Source organism: Petaurus breviceps, unplaced genomic scaffold (assembly GCF_028583685.1).
Source record: "Petaurus breviceps papuanus isolate PSGF00001 unplaced genomic scaffold, PetGlider_PUasm1.0 38, whole genome shotgun sequence".
Lineage (NCBI taxonomy): Eukaryota > Metazoa > Chordata > Mammalia > Diprotodontia > Petauridae > Petaurus > Petaurus breviceps.
Genome location: NW_027186304.1, coordinates 14,413,891 through 14,436,620, shown reverse-complemented (window position 1 = coordinate 14,436,620; position 22,730 = coordinate 14,413,891). Strand labels below are relative to the sequence as shown.

Below are 22,730 nucleotides of genomic sequence, written 5' to 3'. Positions count from 1 at the left end.
CTACCAAACCTTTTTAATTCTTCCTCTACAATATGTCTATCCCCTTCTCTGCATTGTATCATAAACACCCAAGTTGAGGTTCATCTCTTTTCCCCTTGAATATTGCCAATAACATTTTACTATAATTTTTTATTCTTAAAGTATAATTTGTCTTAGCTTAAAAAAAAACAAACAGAAAAGCAATGAAACAAATAAACAGGAAAAGCAGTGGGTCTATTTCCTTTTAGGATAAAATGCAAGTACCTCATTTAATATTTAATGTTCTTTTAAGACCTTTCAAGGCTTGTTACATTACGCCCCCCTCATATACTGATAATTTAATCTATCTGCTGTTCTTGTTACATGACATTGTATTTTCACTTCTATGCCTTTGCATATTTTATTCTCCATTCTTGGAATGCCCTTCTTCCTCTGTAAATGACCTTGCTTCCTTCAAGACTCAGTTTAGCTGATACAGCTTATAGGAGGCTTTAGGTGATTCTTCTCAATTATTAGTGTTGCCCACCAATATCCCAGAAATTACTTTTTATTTACTGTGTATACACACACACACACAGACACACAAACACAGTCCTATATAAGGTGTCCCAAAATAATAGTACAGCTTTAAGCTATTAAAGCTAAGAGAAGCTAAGCTTTATATTATGAAAGCATACGTTTATACTATAAGCACCATGAAGGCAGTGACTATATTTCATTTTATCTAGTGCCTAGAATTGTTTTCTTTGCCCACTTTGCTCTAAGTAAATTGCTGTTGAATTTTCTAAAGTCACTTAGTGATCTAATTAGTGGGAGATAGCCAGAATTCAAATGTTTCCCTATCTAACACCATATCTACCCCAAAGAATAATTAGAAGGATAGATTATAAGCAATGATGGGGAAAGAAATCATACATTTATTCTGAGAACCACAATCTAGGTTTTGTTCCCTTATTTGAATCCTACTGTATGATTTGTCCAGTATAAGTTGTATGATTTTTTTGGTCCATTAATCAGTCCAAGAAAGTTTGAAAGGCTCATAACATGAAATTTAGCAATCAGGTAAGATATATGCTATAACAACTCATGAAAATTTGATTACTGAAATCTATAAGGGATAGGAACTGTGTTGATAGGAATTCTGCCAACATGGTTAAATTCATAGATGCTTGAAATTTGAAAATAAATCTGTAATTTGTATGTTGGGGTGTATTGTGCATCCCTAAATACTTTCCCCCTTTTCAGTCAGTTAACATTTGTTAAGCACCTACTATGTGTTGAGGATGGCGCTTAGGACTGGGGGTATAAAAAGAGGCCAAAGATAGTTTTTGCTTTTAAGGAACTTACAATCTACTGGGGGAGACAACATGCAAAGAAATATGTACAAGAAAATTTTATACAAGATAAATAGGAAATAGTTAAGAAGAAGGACATTAGAATTAAAGGGGGTTGTCCAAGACTTTTGGTAGAACATGGGATTTTGGATGTGTAATAATGGAAGCTAGAGAAGGCAGCAGGTGAAAATGCCTAGAGTTAAGAGGTAGTGTATCTTGCATGGGAAAGAAGAGGCTTGTGTCACTGGATCAAAGAGTACATGGAGGGGAGGAAGATATAAGACTAGAAAGGTAGGAGGGGGCTAGATTATAAAGGGCTTTGAATGCCAAACAGAGCATTTTGTATTTGATCCTGGAGATGATTGGGAACCACTGGAGTCTATTAAATATGGGGGTGTATCAGCAAGCACCCTAACATGCCCAGGATGGCTTCTAGCACAGGTGCTTTGATCTGCTTTTCTAAAGGAAATCAACTCAAAAGGGGTTAACAATCTTACTTTAATCAAACATGCACACATATCATTCACTTAGTTCAGGGGATAAAGTCAGCATCCTGAACTTCTGAAAATACAAACAGCAAGTGTAAGCAGACAAAAAATACAAAGAAAATAACACAGTTCAATAGACCCACAGACAAGGCTTCTAGCTATCTGATTATTACATAGCTATAGTGCTAGTTACCAGAGAAAGAAGCACCCACATCTGGGTTTTCAGAGACAGGGGGTTCAACAGCTACCCAAATCACACAAGTCTTCCCATAAATGAGCCCCAAAGCAAAACCTCACCCTAGGGTATGCAAATTGCCTTTTCCAGGGTCAGAACCTTTCACAACCTTCATGACGCACTGCTTAATTACCAAGTAATAAAAGGTGTGGGCCTCCCCATAAAACAAGCCCACCCTAAGCAAGCTTATCTTGCTGGGCTCCAAGTGAAGCAGGGGAGATCTTCAAATTCCCTTACCATTACAGGGGGTAACATGTCAGTCTTACTCTTTCAGAAAATCACTTCAGTGGCTGAATGAAAGCAGGACTGGAGTGGGAAGAGATTTGAGGCAGGCTGACTCATCAGCAGTCTATTACAATTGTCCAAGCATGAGGTGATAAGGGCCTACACCAGTATGGTGGTAGTGTCACAGGAAAGAAGGGGGCATGTTTTAGAGATGAAAAGATGAAATTGACAGGCCTTGGCAACATTAGATATGGGATGTGAAAGATAGTGAGTCAAACCTGACACCTAGGTTGTGAGCCTGAAGGACTGGGAGAATGGTGTTGCCCTCAATAATAACAGGAAAGTTAGATGACAGTGAAGATATAGGGGAAAAGGTAATGAGTTCAGTTTGGGGCATGCTGAGTTCCAGATGTCTGCTGGACATTTAATTCAAGATTCCTGAAACCCAGTGGGAGATGCAAGATTTTAATATTTTTCCTTATATTCCATCCACTTTTATTCTGAGTGCCTTATATAAATTGAATGATGGAATATCTCTGATAGGATTTGTTTTTTTTTTCAGGGTTTATTGAAATAATGCAAATATAAAAGAATTGTTTTTTCCATTTATATAGGATACACTATCAGACTATGAAATTTATTGGATTTTTAGCAGCTATAAATTTATATTGTTTTGTACATGATTGACTTATCATATGAAACGGTACATGAATCCAAGTCTTTCTCTCTGCCCTCAGCTCTAATAGAAGGAGGAAGCAAGGGGACAAAGCACAAAGCTAATGAAACACAGTAAGACTGCAAAGTTTAATGATATTATTAAAGAAAAAAAAATTTAAGTTACACTTTCCTGCAGTGGATCATTTCTGTACAAAATTTCTGACATTATTAATGTGGTCCTGTTGAATATAGTTTAACAGTCCAGCACTTAATAGGCTTCTTCTATGACAATTAGTCACCATAATTACTTTGATTGTTTTACATCTGACACTTTACAACTCTTATTCATCACATGATGGTTTCATCATTTTCTCTCATGCAATGGAACAGCGAGTAGGTTCAGGGTTAGTGTATTTTTCCATCTCAAAGGAAATTTTAGCTAATGAATGACAAAGAAGAGGAAGAGAGACAATGAAAACAAAACAAAACCAAACCAGCAACAATCCTACCGCAAATGATGCCCTCTAGGAATCAGTTTGTCTGTACTAATGTTCTTCACTAGCAGGCTTCTACTAGGAAATCATTATCAGCCCCAGCACCGCTGCAAGGTATTTTGGATAGTTCTCACTGAAATAGAATAATACATCTAACCTCTGTATCTGTAATTTGACAAAAAGTGTATTCAGAAGAAGCCTACCACTGTAAATATGCGAGTGGGGAGTAAATGAGATTGTGTTGTATACTTTATTTTTAAGGGACATTAACTGATTTTATGCACAAGAACATAGCTGTTACGATTTGTATAAGCAGGATCATTAACAGAATATATCCCCTTTTAAAGAAATACCCCCAAGCTGATAGCTACTTGTTTGGGTAGTATATAATTTTAGCATTCTCTTCTTACCAATTTTTCTGCCTGTTCTTGACTGGGAGCAGTTAAAATTTAATATTTATTACCAAGTTGAAATAGTTTACCAAATAGTAATCAAAGTTTTAATAGAAACTTTGGCTCCAAATCCTAAGTGACTAGAAAAACATATATATGTTAATGTTTCTTATTGTAAAGACATTGTCAAAGGGTTTGTTTTTGCAGTTACAAAATCAGAATCTTGGAAACACAAAATAGCTCTTTTCAAAAATCATGTAAGCCTCAAAAGTCTATGTAAAACATGCTTAAGGCCAACATTATGTGTATGCTATAAAATACTAATGACTTTCACATGGTGGTAAAACTTGACATTAATTCAAGATTCGTTTATTTGCATGTTTGTATTGTGAATTTTTGCTATATCATGACAGTGTACTGCCTTACTTTATCTTGTTTACCTGGGGAGAATAACAATGTCTTTGCCTTTGGGAATTAGTTAAAAATGGGTATGCTGGAATTTAGAGGCCATGGAAAAGTTAGTAGTTTATTATTTACCAGTCTTTAGTTATAATGCTCATAATGTTAAATAAAGGATAGCAGAATTGAGTTAAAACATCAGGTTACCATTTTAGGGAGAAAGAAGAAGTTCACATTCCAAAATCAATACTGCTTTCAGGAAAATAATATGTAGCCTATTGAAATGATTGAACAACATCAAATTTTATTTAAGGAATTTGAAGTTTTATTGTTAAAAACAAAGCAGAGAACTCAGTTCAAATAAAACTACAAGCATTTATTAAGCATCTACCATACACTAGCATACAAAAAAACAGATATGATATAGGTCCTCCTCTCTAGGAGATGGAAGTAAATCAAATTTGGATTGAAGACCAACAGAAATAGTTATTCAGTCATATTTACCTTCTTCCTTGATGTTTCGGTTGTAGTAGACACAGACAGACAGACACACACACACACACACACACACAGAATTTTTGTTTTTTTTTTTCATTGTGATGCTGCTAGTTTGCCCTTGGTGGTACTACAGAATAAAAATATATCTCTTATATCCTTTGTACCATCAAGTCGTGCTGCTGTGGTGGCTATGAATGCATGAATAAATGAATGGATGAAACAGAATTTATTAAGTTCTTAATGTATGCAAAGCTCTATGTTAGTACTAGACACCAAAGAAAAAGAAGACCCTCCCTGATCTCAAGAAATTAACACTCTTAATGAAAGAGACAACACAGAGGCTTTAACTGAGGTCAGATGGTCTTTATGGTACAGTGGCAAAGAAGATGGTGACACAGGTAATAAGGTAATTTCTACAGCTAATCATATGTGTTTCTAATTTTGATTTAGAAATCTAATTAGCTAATCTAATGTTTCTAATTTTGAAACATTCAATAATGCCAAGAACTTTGGTGGCAAGAATTTTGGTTTTTGGATCATTGATAGCTGTGTTTGCTGGAGAGGCAAGGGCTCTAGTACTTAAAAAAATCAGTTTCCAGGTTATCTCCATAATGGTTGCTTTGCAGGATAATGCTTGCTAGCATTGGGCTAGAAGTAGAAGTGGTGGCCTCTTGGGAACGAAAGGGATATTGGGGGTGCTATCACTCGTGGGATAAACTGCTTTGTTTAAGCATTTGGCAAAAAGATCAAATATTTTCTTATTGAAGAAATTGGGGGGCACTATTCTTATTTTGTCAAATTTTCAGGTGGTTTGATTTCATTGAGGAAATGCTGATAGCAATAATTATGAATTTTGGGTCATTTTTCGTCTTTTAGAATCAAGTTTGTTTGAAGATGTTAACTGAGCTAGTCAGTGTCTGAGGCTGAATTTGAATTCAGCTCTTCTGACTACAGGCCTTGCACTCTTCCCATTGTGCCACCTAGTTGCTCCATCTTATTTCTTTGTAAGCATCATTAGCATATCAAGGCAAAATGACAGAGTATCACATAAAAAGTATATTACTGTATTTTTTGGTTACCCAATTAAACTGCCCCATATGACTCATTTACTTCTGTAGAAAACCTGTCAGATCCCCTTCTCAATGTCTTCAGGTTTCAATGATAGCAAAAACATCAATATAGATAACTACACTTCCATAAAGTTTAAAGTATACTAAGTACTTTCATCATAGTGCTCCATTGAAGTAGATCGTAAAAGCATTTTGTGTGGAGAGGGACAGGTTGATCTCTGAGTTCCTTTATGGGGGCTACTCTTGGTATGTAAACTCTTACCACTGATGTAAATCAGCCACTCATCTCTGTCTTTTAGAAGTGCCTTATACACTGAGAAATTAAATTATTTGATCATATCAATATGATTATTATGTAGCAGAAATATGACCTATCTGCATCACAAACCTATTTTCAGCAAAAGTATTTTTATCTTGCTTTTAGGGGTGAAAAAACTAAGACCCAGAGAGGTTATATAACTTTCTGCTGATGAAATAACCTGTTGTGTCAGAGTCAGAATATAAATGAAATCTCCTGACTTCATGTCCAATTGTTTTTATTCTATCACTTCATTGGCGAATGTATACCAAAAATATACCATGAAGGGAATAAATAATTGTTTATACACAGTCTAAGAGCTATATAATTCTTGGTAACCTTTGCCGCTTTGTTTACCACTCTTGTCACTGTCATTCCTGAGGCAGAAGTTCACACAAGACTTAGAGTTGTTTTATTTCCTTATTTAATTCAGGGGTTACTGTGGCCAACCTTCTAGAGGCGACTATGACAGCATTTAGCAGAGTAAACCTTGAAGAGGAAATGCAGACAGATTTGGAATCCTTTCAAGAACGGGAGCTTGTCCTCTAGAGGCATGGCCTTCCAAATCTTCATGTTGCCTCCACACTATGATAAGGCATTAGAATAGTATGTTTGTGGCTTCATTTGAAAAAGATCTTTTCTGTATTGTTTAGTTAGAAAGCTTCATGCTTACTGAAAGTGCTAAGCAGTGTCTGAGATAGCGGCAAAAACTTTTGTATTTTCTCAACAAATTATTGTTGAAGCCAGGAACACTTGTTTATCAGATAGGATATTTAGCAAGTCACTTGGTTAAGAAAGGGGAGAAAATATTCCCCAATCTGCTCTTCATTTTACTGTGAATTCATTTCATAGTGAACATCAAGCAGTTTGTGAATAGGAGTAACTATGAAGGCATAGGCCTTGATTCTTGACCATTGACCATTTTCAGTTCTGTCCCATTCTAGGATACGATGTGCCCTATTCTAATGTGTAGTTGAATTTATTCTATATACTGAAGCAGCATGACAAACGCTCTTTTTCTTTCCTCTTCAACTCCTCCTCTGCAGATTGTAAAAGATTTAGAACATAGCATATGCCAGCGAGGGACCTAGGAGCTGGTGGGTGGTTAATGCCCTTGTACTGTGAGCCATAAGTGTGTGTGTGTGTGTGTGTGTGTGTGTGTGTGTTTTACCCCCTCCCACCAGGATTAGTGAAAGTGCTGGTAAGGGGCTTGTTTGATTCATGTTATGACATGAACTGGTCAGTCAGTTATAGAGAATGAAGGATAAAGAATGGACTGCCTGTGTATTCTATTGGTATCCCCACAATCTCAAGACATTAGGGTGAGGACCCTCAGCATCCTGGATCAATCCTCTAAACAGGATTTATGGGAAAAAATGAACAAGATTCCCTCAAAATTAGTACCAAACCCTTCATAATATCAACTCCATAAACAAGAGCTATTCCCTGTGCAAAACTGAAGCAGATTTTAAATTGGCTCATGGCTGCAGCTTTTGTTAACAACAAAAAAATAGCAACCAAACCCAAAACAAAAAGTCTCCACAGAACCTTTTTTTGAATCTGTTAACATCAAAGTGAGTTTTTCTTTTACACTCCCTTTTTTCTTGATGGAGCATCATTTGTTTGCTTATTTTAATGTAAACTTTAATCTTTGAACACATATATGGTACAACCTAGCTTTTTATCTTTAAATGGAGAGGTCAATCAGATTTAGTGAAAAGTTTGATCTAGGAAACAATTAAACAAATGCAGTTGGAATACATTACAGTAAGTCTGGGAACCCTGTTGACAGTTGGCTATAGGGGTAACTGTGTTAGAGATCTTTGAGTAGCTTCTAAGTACTTTAACAAATAGGAAAATAATCTTTGTGATTAACAGCTTCATTGTTCCCCAGCAGTATTTGCATACAAAGTGGTTTTCTGAGTGCTTGAGAACAATTTCATGACTTCCTCCCTCAAATAGGCTAAACATTTCTTTTGGGTCTACTGTTTATTTGTTCAGCATATTCCTTTTCTATCTGGCGTTTCAAGATTTTCAGAAATTTTACTTAAGTGGATCCTGAATTAATGAGGATTAACTGTATTAACGCTCAGAATGTACTTCAGCCCTTCAAGGATCTGTGATTTCTCCAGTGCGTATTACAGGCCTTCCATAATTTAGTAGGTGGTTAAATGACTTACTCTGCCTCTCCCCCGCCCCCATAAATCATTACCTGTTGGACAACCTTATGATGGTGAGTCTCCTCACCCTTAAAAAAGAACACAACACTTGAATCTTCCCCTTCCCTGTCAGATAAAAGATCTGCAGCAACTCTTGTTTGAGAAACCAGGGTTACTTGAACTGTCTATGGAAAAGTATTTAAATGCTTACTATGTACTAAGCATTTTGCTAAGCCAGAGTATATGAATGCCTGAGTGAAGTGGTCCCAGCCCTCAAGGAGTTTACATTCTAGTAAAAGACTACACAAACATAGAAAGATGCTTTGGACAAGGAAGTCAAGTAATAAGAGGGAACTGCAGGGCACATGGACTGCCCTTTCCTAAGACAATGGTAGTTTTTAATTTGCTTACAATTCTAAGAAGATGTAAAAAGAGAGGGGGTAAGTGGGAGGTATGAGTTGGATACAGGGTGAAAAATAACAGAGAATATAGGGAGGCCAAAGTCTGGCCTCTGAGGGCCATGCACACATTCCATGATGAGATATCTGGGTAGGACTTAATGGAATCCTAAGAACATGTATGAAATAAGGTTTTTGTCTCAAGTGTTGATTTCATTGGTGTATGGAATTAAACAAATTGGAACAAGCAGTTATTAGAATGCAAAGCATCATGTTAGGCAATAGAATCTCTGACTTTGCTCACAATTCTAAAGGATTTGTAATCTTACAGTCATGGGCATTCCCTCCAACTATGTGGATTGTACGCCCTCTAAGATGAAGGAGTTTTATAATGTGATTAGGAAAGACAAAGCAGAGATAAAGCATTTAAAGGGCCTTCTCTAGACTTGAAAATTTTGTCTTTCCTTCTAAACATCCTCAGTCAGTTCACTGAGATCTTGTTTCTTGGTCTCTCATCAAATAAATACCTATTCATTATGGATTATGTAATTTTCTCTTACTAAAATGTGCATTTGTAAAAGTAATTTTAAGAAAACTTGCCCTATTTTGCAGATCCCTGAGCTATGTGTATACTGGGTATGTTCCTACCTTGGTTTTGAGAAGAGAAGAATACTGGCTCCTTTTTGGTTATGAGGGACTGGATCAGTTTAGACCTCTCTGGAAAAGAAGGCATTGCTAGAGGAATGCTAATAGCCAGGCTGAGGGAGTTGCTATGGAGTGGGCTGAGAAAAGGAGTGTTGCTACTGATTTTGTAATACTTAGGCCTTAAATGAAACCAAGTGACACAATGACATTTGTGGAATTTGAAGTATCTGCTCCATTTTAAAGTCCAAATGAAGACTTTTCCTCTGTGTGCTTCTAGCGTATTGCAGCATGTGACTCGGTTTGATGACAAGGCAACCCTGAGTAGATTTTCCCCCTAAACATTTAAATGATTGTATTGATAAGGTAGATGAAGTTCAGAGTTGGGTTGTGGAAAGAATTCAGGGGGCAGAGATTCTCCTAGTCAAGAGGGCTTTATTGATACAAAAGCAGTCCTTAGGAGCACTAGCAGTTTGAGTAAAGACAGAGGCTTGCTTTTATACCCAAATTTGGGGCACTCAGCTACCGTGTTTCCCCGATAATAAGACTTATCCCGAAAATAAGCCCTCCCCTTACTGTGTAAGATTCCTCTAAAATAAGCCCTCCCCTGAAAATAAGCCCTATTGAGATTGCTACTGTAGTGAAGGTGATCACCTGCGCTACACGCGCTCCGAGCTGCATCCAATCAGAGCTGCAGCAGTGAGCTCATCATCCTGTTCTTCCCCAGTGATTTGCTTATTGAATAAAGGTACATTTTTTTGTTCACATTTACCTGTTTATTAAAATTGCTGTAAATGTTCATTAAAATAAGCCCTCTGGTGTTTTTCTGTCCAAAAAAATTAATAAGACAGTGTCTTATTATCGGGGAAACACAGTAGGAGACAGGATATGCTCCTATGTGGGCAGTTGAACACAGGGAAGGATGTGAGGAAGGGGGAAGCAGGAATGTAAAGTGAGGCAGGAAAGTTGGAAGCAGGTGTGTTGGGTACTTTACAGAACAGTTCAGGTTTGTGATCACAAAACAGGGAACTTAATTTGCAACATTCAAGTATATGGGCACAAACCATAGGGGTTCAGTCATGTACACAGAAAAAAATAAAGTTTTCTTGTCAACAGATAGAGCCGCCTGTGACCGGCAGATTTAGATTTAGGCAAGGCTCTCATTGTTGCTGGGCAAAAGTCAGCCTCATCAGTGTCTTCTTTAAAAAATGTGCATTATCTAATTTATATGTATCTTTTTTATTTTCTAAAAATTGAGATTAACCCTGACCTAAGCATTTTTAATGATATCTCTTTTGTTTATTTAGTCATTAAGCAATAAACACTGAGTTATTTATGTGCTATACATTATATTATTGCGTTTTATCTTTCTTGTTTGAAACCGTGCCATCCTCATTATAGTAATAAAAAATGAGTGACATGCATGCTTACTATTTTATGATTTTCAGGGCTATTTAATACATAATCTCATTTGTTCTTCACAAAAACTTGTGAAGTAGTCACTAAAGGAATTATTATGCCCACTTTACAATCAAGGAAGTACAAAATAAGAGAAACAAAGAATCTAAATAAACTCTACCCTAACTATTTTCAATACTTTGAATTAAGAGTATTTGGAGTAAATTAAAACATTGATCAAACAGTTGTTTAAATCTGTATTTTTTTCCTCAGAAGATTGAGGGCCATTAAGTTCCTAAATGGTATACTATAGATATTAGTTAATGATTTAAAAAAAACAGCTTTATAAAAAATACATGTAGTGAATGAGTAGTCTTAATTTACCTCTATAACTTAAAAAATGTAATGGGTACTCAGAAAATTAATTGTATTAGTCCCACATGCTTATGTTTATATTTTAACTAACCTGTATTAAATTTGGGGGATCAACAATGATTGACTCAATCAAAAAAGGTTATAACTGTTTGATATATTAATTCTCAGGTTGACTAATTTCATGCATGAATAGGAATATGAACATATTTTCCATGCAATTACTATTTCATCTGTATATGAAAATGATAATATATGTATATAAATTCAGGCATATTTTAAAATTCTGCTCATTTCATTGTCCATTAAAAGCAAAGCAAAGATTTTAATTAATTTAATTTTATTCATTCCTCTCCCCTCCTTCAAACATTTCTTAGAGTTTTGCTTAGAAGTTTTGCAGATTAAGAGCTTTCAAAATAGTGTATCCCTACTCTCCCCATGAAGGCCTGGGATTAGAGATTTTGTTTCAGTCTACTGTAGCTGAGTTTTTCAGGCAAAGAAACTAGCTAGAGAATCACTGAGACCACTTGGTCACAAGACAAAAAGAATACACAAAGGTAATATAATATGAAGTCAGAAAATTCTTTTTTCCCTATGCTCTTTAGTCTCTTGTGCAATTTCAGATACTCCCTCTTCCGATGTAGATCAGCAATTTATATACTTCAGAATTTTTGATAGCTACCTGTAGTATTGATAAGTTTAATGACACACCTAGGGTAGGTTGTTAGTATGAGTTAGAAGAGGCACTTGCATCTAGGTCTTCTTGAATTTTCAGCCATCATTGGCCTTCTAACCACTGAACTTCACTGCCTTTAGCCTGATTTTGTCTCTAATTTTATATCCTGCAAAAATCCTCGTAACAGATTGTATTTCTTGTTCTGACCTAAGAAAACATAGCTCTGTAGGCAGCATGTTAAACTACAGATAATGGAACTAAGAATCATAGTATGCCGCTTAAAGACATCAGCCCTGATGTACATCAAGATCCTGAATGATGGAGAAAATGCTAGGCTTCTTCTGTAAGAACACTAGAGAAAAACTGAAGAAACATTATTCTCCTCCTATCCAAATTCATGCTACATCCAAACCTGGAATTTTATGTATACTTCTGGTTGATACATCTGAAGAAAGAAACAGTGGGGGTGAAAAAGGTCTTAAGAAAGGCATCTAAATTGAGCAAGACATATCCTAAAAGGCTCAGTGAAGATTCTGTATGAACAGAGTAAAACAATACTCTTCTGTCTAGAAAATGATGTCCAAGAAAATATTTTAATGATGTCTATGAAGTCACTGTGATGGAATCCTAATAAAGCTGCCACCAACCCCAACGTTCTAGCTTCATTATAGGCCCAGACCCCACTGATCAGTAGGCCCACTTACCTACCTACCTTCCCCTCCACCAATGTCCTGACTTCTTCATAGATGCCTCACTGGAAAAACAGGTATGTCTCTGAACTCTTACCGTAGTTCCCACAGAAATAGCAGGTATGCCCATGTGATGGGAACCCAACTACTGCCTCTACCTGGTCACTGCCCCTAGACCTATTCCCACAGAAACAGGTAATCACAATCAAACCATACATCTAGCCCAGGACAAAAAATACCTAATTATTTTTTCACCACAGGGAACCACAATAGCTAGCCAATTGGAGAGCAGCATGACCAGAAAGCTTAACCACGGAGCCACAGAGAGGACCCCTCCTCCATTACCTAATCCCTTATCAAACCCCTCCTGCCTTTTTAATATTCATGATTTCTGTTGTGTAATTGTATCTTCATTCTGTAAAAATCCATCTTGCTTTCTCTGAAGTTTCTGATTCCCCTTGGAATTTAGCCTGCTTCATGAGAGGTGTCAATCTCAATAAATGCCTATACTTGGATTAGAAGTGGTTTGACTGAATTCTTTGAGACGTTTTCAGCAGAAAGCATCATGAAACTGCAATGGGTTTTGGGTGGACAGAGCCCCCACTGCAACAATTGAGGATTCAGTTAGTATGAATAAAACCTTGTTCTCCCAATCTTTGTAATTGAGAACTAAAATTCATACCTAGAACCTTGAAAAAAATAAGTTCAGGACAAGCAAACTACCATTACTTTATAAAAAGCATAGAGAGGATTCAGGCTGAAAATAAAAATAAATTCTTAAAAGGTTTTAATATGTAGATGAAACATCCAAGTTGGATTAATAATAGAAAATAACAGTATTTTAGGATATATACCCCTACCTTCTAAGATTGATTTTATGCAGGATATTAGACCTTCACAATTTATGCCTGGTTGCTACTGATATAAACAGAGGATTGGGCTGAATAGACTAGCCAGTTTGATTTACTGTGGTAATTCTGATATTCTCACTCTAAGTATCATTGACATCAACAATCCATACTACTCTGGAAGCGTATTTTGCTTTTGTTATAGCATCATAGTAAATATAAGACTCTGTAATCCTTACTTCATGTGTAAACTGTACTTGCCACCCTAAAAAATAGGTAAAAAGTAACAACACCAAATTTACTCTTAAAATAAACCATTACTGTTGCATTTCCACATACATTTTGTGAAGTACTTGGGAAATTCAAAAGGGAAAGTGAGTTTGGCCTGGTGACTAATGAATTAAATTCCTCATCACTTGGGTGAGCTTGAGAAAATAACACCATTACTTTTTGGCACAATATATCCAAATGACATATACTTGAAATGTGGAGTTCTTTTTGGTGTTAAAACATTAAGTTTATTTGTGGTGGGTGTTCTGTTTGTTTTTCTTTTTCCCTTTTTTGGGACTACTCTATGGCTTGTAGCTCTGCAGAATGTGTACCATTTCTATTCAGTCACTTCTTTCTCACGGAAGGAGTGTGTGAAAGGAAGTGTATAGAGAATGGGTCTGACAAAATGAAGAAAGATAAAGTTGGAAATAACAGAAAAATGTACTGTACTATAATGCGGGCTATCCTAAGAGTGTCTTAACAGCCTTACCCTTGCAGCATCTTAGCTTTTTGCTGATGATTCCTTTTCAGCAACTAGGATAGCACAATTCTCCTAAAAGCATAGTCTTATCCAGTCTACTTCCTAAGACTGGAATAGTGCATATAATTGAGCAGATTACATTTCTGAAGGACATAAGGTAGAATGTGTAATAGATAGCTATTTATCCATCTTAAAATTTCAAAATTGGTCACCCATTTTTTAACTGCTGATGCTGGCACAGACCTTGCAATGGCAGTAAGCTCTGACTCAAAGTGATTTTTTGCCAGTGGATTTTGGCAGTTATTGCAATCTTAGTGATACTCCTAGCTGGGTGAAAATTGTTAGTGATAAGAAATGATGATAGAAATGTATAGAGAAGCTAAACCAGAGCCTGATATAGACAGAAAAATCCAGATCTTCAAATACCTTTGAAACAGGAAAAAAAAAAGTTCAGAACCTTTTATCACTGTCTTCTGTTCCCTTCAGTAATGATCAGCTAATGACAATGGCCTTAAATAAAACATCAGATTCCCAGCTGGAGCCTATAATCAGGATTTAATTTGTTCCCTGCTGATAACTTCCCCCTCCTCTGACCTTCTTAAACCATTGTTTTAAATAACTTAGGCACTAATAAGTATCTAGGGCCTCAGAAAAAACAACATAGGGTCACATTTTATATTCTGAAAGTGGATATCAACTAGCATGAATTGGCTGAAGAAATTATAGGGATTGATGCTATTGGTGAGAATGTTCACAGTCCTAAGAGTATGCAGCAGCATCATAGGATCACACATAGTTCTGGAAGGGATTTGATTTCATCCTGCTCATTCAATAAAGTAAAGATTTATTAAATGCCCTCTTTGTGCCAGGTTCTGTGTTAAGTGCCCTCATTCCACAGACAAGGACAGGCCTAGAACAGTCAGCATCTAGCTTCACATCAATGAGAGACAATTTCTGATAACTTAGAAAATGTTGGTAGGACTGACTCTGTGTTATCCCAAAATAAAAGCTGTGTACTAAATATTGGTGACAGAAATTAGGCACCAGCTATTTTATTTTCTATTTAAATAATTAAGTAAGTTGCACCCATGGGTAGCTAGGTGGTGCAGCGGATAGAGCACTGGACTTGGAATCAGGAAGATATATTTTCACAAGTTCGAATCTGACCTTAGACACCCCACTAGCTATGTGGCCCTGGGCAAGTTACTTTACCTTATTTATCTCAGTTCATCTATAAGATGAGCTGGAGAATAAAATGGCAAACCACTTTGTATCTTTGCCAAGAAAACATCAAGTGGGGTCTTGAAGAGTATAACCTGACTGAAAAATCACTGAACAACAAGGTCACACCCACTTAACAAGGTAGAAAACAGAGCTTATGTAAACCATCTTAAACTCTGAGCAACATAGTTAAAAACAATGACAACAATGGTGCCAGCTGCAATTTCAGGACAGTAGAGTCATAACAGAGTGGAAGCTTTAAGTTTCTCTAAATAAGATCATAGTATTAGAGCTAAAAGTAAACAGCTTAGATATGATTTAGGCCAACCCATTTTTTTTTTCTGGAAAAAGCATCTGAAGCCAGAGAGGTGGGCTAATTTACACATAGACAGCAGTGAAGAGAGATGGGAATTAAATACAGATCTGATTACAGATTACTCTTTGCATTACTCCATGCTTAAAGATAATAGGTTTAGATCTGAAAGGATTCTGAGAACTCATCAACATTGTACACCTAAGGAAAATCACCCTATAATCAAGATGTTTCGGGAATAAATAGCAAGAACTGGTCTCTTAGCTTCCTATAGATATCCCCCTTTTTTCCCCTTCTTACTTTGAAGTTGGCAAAACAAAACACAAATAGAAGAATTTGGTATTAGAAGGCAGAATAACATGCGCATCTAGCTCCAGATAATTTAAACTTCATGTTATGTTTGCCCTCCCTAAATGTTTCTGTATACACCTTAATTTATATCTTTACTATCCCTGTAGTTTAAGAAATGCAAAGCTACCTCTGTATGACAATTTCAGATTTTCTTAAGGAGAATCTAAGAATTCTTAGTATAACAGGCTTTACCATAAGTCATAATTTCATTCTGTCATGATATTTTTGTTTATTTTTGTTTGCTTGTTTGTTTGTTGTTTTGGGGGGCAGGCTATTATAAAATGTCTTTTGAAATAGGAAGTTCAATTGTGCATTTCTCAAGTCTTGAAGTTCAGGCAAGTGTGCAATTGTCAGAGTCTCTCAAGGTCCATCAGTTTGATATAATATTCTTACATAGCAGGGACATTCCCAGGCATGAAATACAAAGCTAGTATGTAGTGTCCCTGCTGTTATGTTGGGCTTATTCGTGTGGATCTAATGAAGGTCTGAGTATTTCAAGAGAGTCTTTAGCTGATGTGTCAGGTGCATATTGATTTAAGACTTCAGTTGTGCAGAACAGCCTATTTCCCCATTTTCCTCTTTTAAAATATTGAAATGCTTTTGGAATCATATTTAGTGACTAGAAACACATCAGGTTTTGCTAATAATTAAAAAGATAAAAGGAAGAAAAATGAAATGATTAATGATGGGTTTCTTCAGAGCAGGAGGTGGTTTCTGAAGGAGCATTCTTACTATTTAGATCCTAAATAGTAAACATATTGGACCATTGAGACTTAGAAGTACTTTTCCTAGGAGCAAGATGAATTAATTAGTAGATATTTATTGAATGCCTACTGTGTGCAAGTAAAATGGTAAAACCTTGGAGGACCAGATTGAATTGTAAAATGAAACTGCAAGTTACTATGATTTTAAGATGACATATATAGACTTGGAAATAAGACTGTTTACTGAAAGAAATGAAATTGTCTTGCTCATGAGAGCAAGTTGACAGCTTCTGATAGTGTTGTTCTTCTGTGCACAATAAGCATTCAGCTTATCTTTCCTAGAACAATAAAATTTCATGTGCTGCTGCCTGACATAAGAATTATTTTTACATATCTCCATATCACTGACTCTCTTGTAAGTTAATCTCATCTCACATCAATTTTTCACCAGCTTCACTCTGATGTTGATAAAGGAGATGGCTCCATCAAATACATCTTGTCAGGCGAAGGGGCAAGTTCCATTTTCATTATTGACGAGAACACTGGGGATATTCATGCTACAAAGAGGCTGGATCGGGAAGAGCAGGCCTACTACACACTCCGAGCGCAAGCACTAGATAGGCTGACTAATAAACCTGTGGAGCCAGAGTCGGAATTCGTCATTAAGATTCAGGATATCAATGACAATGAACCAAAATTTTTGGACGGCCCATACACTGCGGGCGTGCCTGAAATGTCTCCTGTGGGTAAGTACAGATCACTTTAACCTTATCATAAAAAACAAACTAATTTTTTAGGGACACTGTTTTTTAAACTCCTTACACATATTTTGTGGTCGTATTTGCCCAAGTCATCTACTACTACCTGTTTTGGAAAGGATTCACAGGAGACACTAATCATGAGTGCTACAATCAAAACATAACCTTGCCCTAAACTGAAGAAAACAGTAATCTGTATGGAAACACAGAAAACTCAGTATATATAGCTGTTTTTGGAACCTGAACCAAGTGCTTTGGCCCTTTATCTCTTCTTTGCTTCAGTAATTAAACACTGTTTGCCTCTGAAATGGAAATGAAGTTATGCATTAAAAGTATATTTAAAAAAAATACACCTCACACCAAACAAATACCAATCCCTGTAATTTTATTCTATTGTTTCCTATGCCACATGGGCAATGGTTTAATGTTATGAGCAATACTTTGTCATCAGGGTTTCCTTCAGAATGCTGTAAATGGTTAATCAGCCTAGCATTTGGATTGGTTGATCTCTGTTTTCTCGTAATGAGTCTGCATTTTACTGATAAATGTCCCTTTACATTCACTTTCTAATCAAGTTATAATTTCTCCATAAACTTAAATGAAAAGTGTGCACTGAGTTTACATTAGGCACAAAGTAACTTTCAGTCTGTGACAGGAAAAAAAATGTGCTTATAAGCCTGCTGACATTGTTGCATTGCTGGCAGAATATCAAGTAAAACATAATTTTCTGTATCAAGAAATAAGAATGTCTTTTCTTTTGTCATTTAATTTGTCCAAATACAGTTATTTTAGCAAACTGTGAAGAGGAGTCAAGAAGTAAAGACAGTATAAAAGCTTAAAGACTTCGAGTAGTATAGGATTAGATGGATTTCTTGCATTTGTTTTCTAAGGATCTCCAGTTTTTATAGTGAAAGCTTCGTTGAAATAGCAATGATTAAAAGCACATTTAAACATAATAACATTCCATTTGTATTGATTTCCTTCTAATAGGAAACATTTCTTGTTAAATGCTATATTTGGTAATTACAATTTGGATGTTGTTATATTTGTCCCTATTTCGTTTTATATTGTTTTAAATTTTATATCTTATCTCCCCTGTCTTACTAGGTATTTTTCTATTAAAGTAGAAGACAGTTATGTTGGGAGCTTGGCTTTGACTGGCTAGTGCTGTTGATGCGGTAAATCTCAGGGACTAGAACCCCCAGGACTTAGGAATTCTGGTGGTTTTTAGGCTTCCTCTCTTTAGCCAGAGGTTTGAACTTGGTTCAGTTTACCACCATTAACAGACCTCTGAATACCTTTACTTCTACCAAACAGGGTCATTCATTTTTCTTGTACTATTGTTCCCAGTACGTCAGAGTGATTCTTAGAGATGCCTGACAGACAACAAAAGTGGCCCCCTGGAGGGAAATAACATGGAGAAAGGAAATACATATTTCCTAGCAGAATAGAGCTGAGTGGGAATGACAAAAAATGGGAACAGTGAAGGGACATTTCAGTAAACAGAGCATGCATATACCCCTTTACGGCATGGGGACACTCATGCACAATTTTCACTGACTTACTGAAGGCTTCCTGTGTCTAGGTAATGACAGAATGTGGCTATTTCATACATATTTTAAAGTAGTTTAATATCAGCTATTTTTTAGGGAACTGTATACTTTTTTTGAGAACTATATACTTTTGAGGACAAATAATGCACCTTAGTCTTGATTTTGACAGTGCCCCCCTGACATTAAAATATATGAATGCAGCATTCGCATATGTGTGTTATTTTGCTTGTTAGATTGACATATGTAAAAACTTGGCTCAGAGCTTTTTAGAAAATCATTTTTAAATGCCTTCAGGGTTTGCTTTACAATAATATTGAATATTTCACTTATATTGAACTGAGGTTTTAAAAGTATTCACTGCTTTAGCATATATTGGATAGACCTACACTGAGTCATATTTTTTTGAAATTAAATATTTTTAATTAAACTACTTGCAATATTCCTCAACTAGTATAGAACATCCAGGTAATATCTATTCATAAATAATCAAGAAAATATTTCTTGATTGGATGACAGACAGTAATAGGGGAAAAGCAAAGGATGGGTAGTTTTGATTGCTTTTCAAAATAGCATTGTTGAAAATAATTCAAGAAATTTAATTTTTATTTGGGAATATGAAAGTGATTGTTGAGTAAATGGGTATTTCAAAAGAGATTTTTTTTGTCTTGGGATTTACCTCTAGTACCAGATTTTAATAGGCTTCAGTTTTTTTTTTTTTATCAGGAATGGTTCAGTTACCCCTTGGGAGTGGTTTTGGTCTTTCAGAAAAAAAGCATTCTTATCATTCAGAAACCTCTTGGCAGTTATCTCCCATACTACTAAATCAAGAAAGACAGTGATAATGTCACCAAATAGTTGTTGAAGTCTAGAACACACGAGAGAGGTCTGTGTACACACACATACAGACACACTCATGTAAATATGTACACATAGAGACACACACATACATAGTTTGTGTATCCTTTAAATTCATTAAAAGCAAGTAATAGAGTTTTGAGGTGAATATAATCTCCTTTTAAGAGACAATGTAGAAAATGAGGAAAATCTTAGTATTACAGACTTAATGCTTTTATAATTAGAGTGAGTAGTAAAAGACAAATAAAGAAAGATATCCAGGGCATTTAGAAAAGTAAAGAAATAATAAGCCATCACATACAGATTATAGATGAATCACAAGATATAGAGACTCAATTTGTAATATCTTCTTTAAAATACCATATGTTGTTATTCTTAGAAATAAGTCAAGTCCTTAAAGGGAAATTCAAGTGAGGATAATGGCATTATATAATAAAAAGAATGATGATTAGAGGCTATGTGACATTGTAGATAGAGAACTTTTCTTATAGTGTTAGAAAACCTTGGATTCCTCAGAAATAAACTACATCTGTTATTATGGTAAAGTCACCTAACCTCTCAATGCCTCAGGCAACTCTCTAAGGCTATAATTCATAGAAGTATTGCCATTATGCATTATTCAGGGAATTTCCAAAGAAGCATAATGATGATTTTTTGCATCATGTTTTAATCTTTAAAAAACACTTTCCTTAGAACTATGTGAAAATTATCCAATCCACTTTTATCATATAATCATTATTATCATAATCGTTTTTACCAATAACTTCAATTTCTTCATTTCTATAATGAAGAAATTGGGCCAGATGACCATTAAAATCCTACCTAGCACTAAAGTTTTATGTTGCCACATTCATTGTCACACATTTATTAGATAACCAGCATGCATATTATAGTACTCTACTCTACACTAAGATTTTTAAAATTGATTAAAGAAGGGGTGCTAGGTAGCGCAGTGAATAGAGCTCTGACCCTGGAGTTAGGAGGACCTGGGTTCAAATCCAGCCTCAGACACTTAACACAAAAAACTAGCCGTGTGATCTTAGGCAAGTCACTTAACCCCAATTGCCCTACCTTACCCCCCACCAAAAAAAAAAGGCAAAAATTGATTAAAGAAAACACATTTTTCTGTTTTCAGGGAATTTCTACACCTAAATGGCCACAGGGTTATAGACCACAATAAAAATAAAGAAATAAATGTCACCAAGTAACTAAATTAGTCAGTTAAACTCAAGGTATATATGTCAGCTATCTTTTTCTTTTTTTCCTCTATGATTAATTTAGTTAGTTAAATTTGGGTGTAGCCTTGGAACCATGGTCATCAGATTATACTAACAGATTTGGTGAGCTTTTTTGTTTGTTTGTTTTTAAGCAATTGGGGTTAAGTAACTTGCTCAAGGTTACACGGCCAGTTATTTCTGGGTGTGGTGCTAAGTATCAGAGCCTGGATTCGATCCCAAGTCATCCTGACTCTGGGGCCAGTGTCCTTACTCGCTGTGCTACCTGGTCGCCCCAAGATTTGGTGAGTTTTAAGTACTGTTATTCATAAAGGCCACCTTGAACATCAGGAGCAAAGACTTCTGGGAACTCTGCCACTTTTTATCATTTGTATATTAGATGTAGTAGATCAAAATATAAATCTTGTTTAAAATTGTTTATTTTTATTTTTCTATGGTTTTCCTTTATTAATATGGAAATTAATGAAATAATTGTTAAAATCAATTTAAATATAAATTGATCAAAACCTCGACCTTGCTTTTTTGTTGTTGTTGTTTTGGACACATACATCTGATAGTACTAGTAATTTGGAATAGTCACACAGATTTTTTTTTAATCTACCAAAATATTTTATAAATATTTCTAATTTTTAAAATGTTCTTGGTATTAAAACAGAAACACATATGCTTTAAAAATAATTAGAATTGCCAGTTTACTTATGATATCAATTTAGAATTTACATGATACTTAGTGTTATTTAATTAAAATGGTATTTTAATGACATATAGGAACCTCGGTGGTACAAGTAACAGCTACGGATGCAGATGACCCTACTTACGGCAACAGCGCCCGAGTGGTTTACAGTATTCTGCAGGGACAGCCATACTTTTCCGTGGAACCAAAGACAGGTAAAACTGGAATACAGCATCCTTGAGAAGGATTTGACATTTCTTTGCTTGGAAGTTTTATGGGGCATGTTGATCATATAATCTGTTATGATACCAGACATTTTATTTGTCCTGATTTTGTTTCATTCAGTGCTTTCATTTTGGTAATACAGAACACGCTGTTCTTAATATCCATTGTCCTTCTTTGAAATATTTGGGTAAGTCAGTAGTTTTTCCTGTCAAAGCTAATCAGAGTATTAAAATGTGTGGGAATCTTTAAAGGTCACTCTGCTTCCTCCTCCATATGCTGTTGAATCTTGATTAGCTGCTTGTTCATTCCATGATGGAATTTACTAAGAAATTTAAGGCAAATTGTATAACTCAGGCCACTCCCATCTGCCTCCTATTTTTATGTTGCACCCTTCCCTTTCAGAAATTGTTACCCTCCTCAGATATTTATAATATTAGTCTAATCAAAACAATTAATAGAACAGATTTGTTTTTGAACAGCCCCATCACCACCACCATAACCAACAAACAATAATGCATTTCAAACCGATTTGGGATATTAGGTTAATTCTATTCCGTACTGAAGTCCATGTTCTCTAGATTTTTTTTTTCATTTTTTTCAAGTTGTATTCTGTCAAATCCAACAAATTCCATTCAATCCATCCAACATTTATTAAGCTCTATCTGTGTGTAAGGAAGTAGTAGGTACTTTATATAAATTTTAAAAATTATATAAAATATTCAGCTCCTTCCCTCAAGTTTACTTCTACTGGCAGAGATAAGGTTAGGTGAATAGAAGAATCAATATGTATACAGATGAGTATAGTTCAAAGTAGGGTGATAGGGGAATCACGGGATCATA

The 22,730-nt window shown here is 35.6% G+C and overlaps 1 protein-coding gene across 2 annotated transcripts in view; it reads left to right on the top strand.

Annotated features, from left to right (window-relative positions):
* Positions 1-22,730, top strand: part of CDH7 (cadherin 7) — a 200,029-nt gene that overhangs the window by 69,588 nt on the left and 107,711 nt on the right. For both annotated transcript variants that reach the window (XM_069099585.1, XM_069099586.1), the window contains exons 3-4: positions 17,043-17,337; positions 21,761-21,880. In XM_069099585.1, the coding sequence (XP_068955686.1) occupies positions 17,043-17,337; positions 21,761-21,880 (415 nt within the window). The remainder of the gene's footprint in view (positions 1-17,042; positions 17,338-21,760; positions 21,881-22,730) is intronic.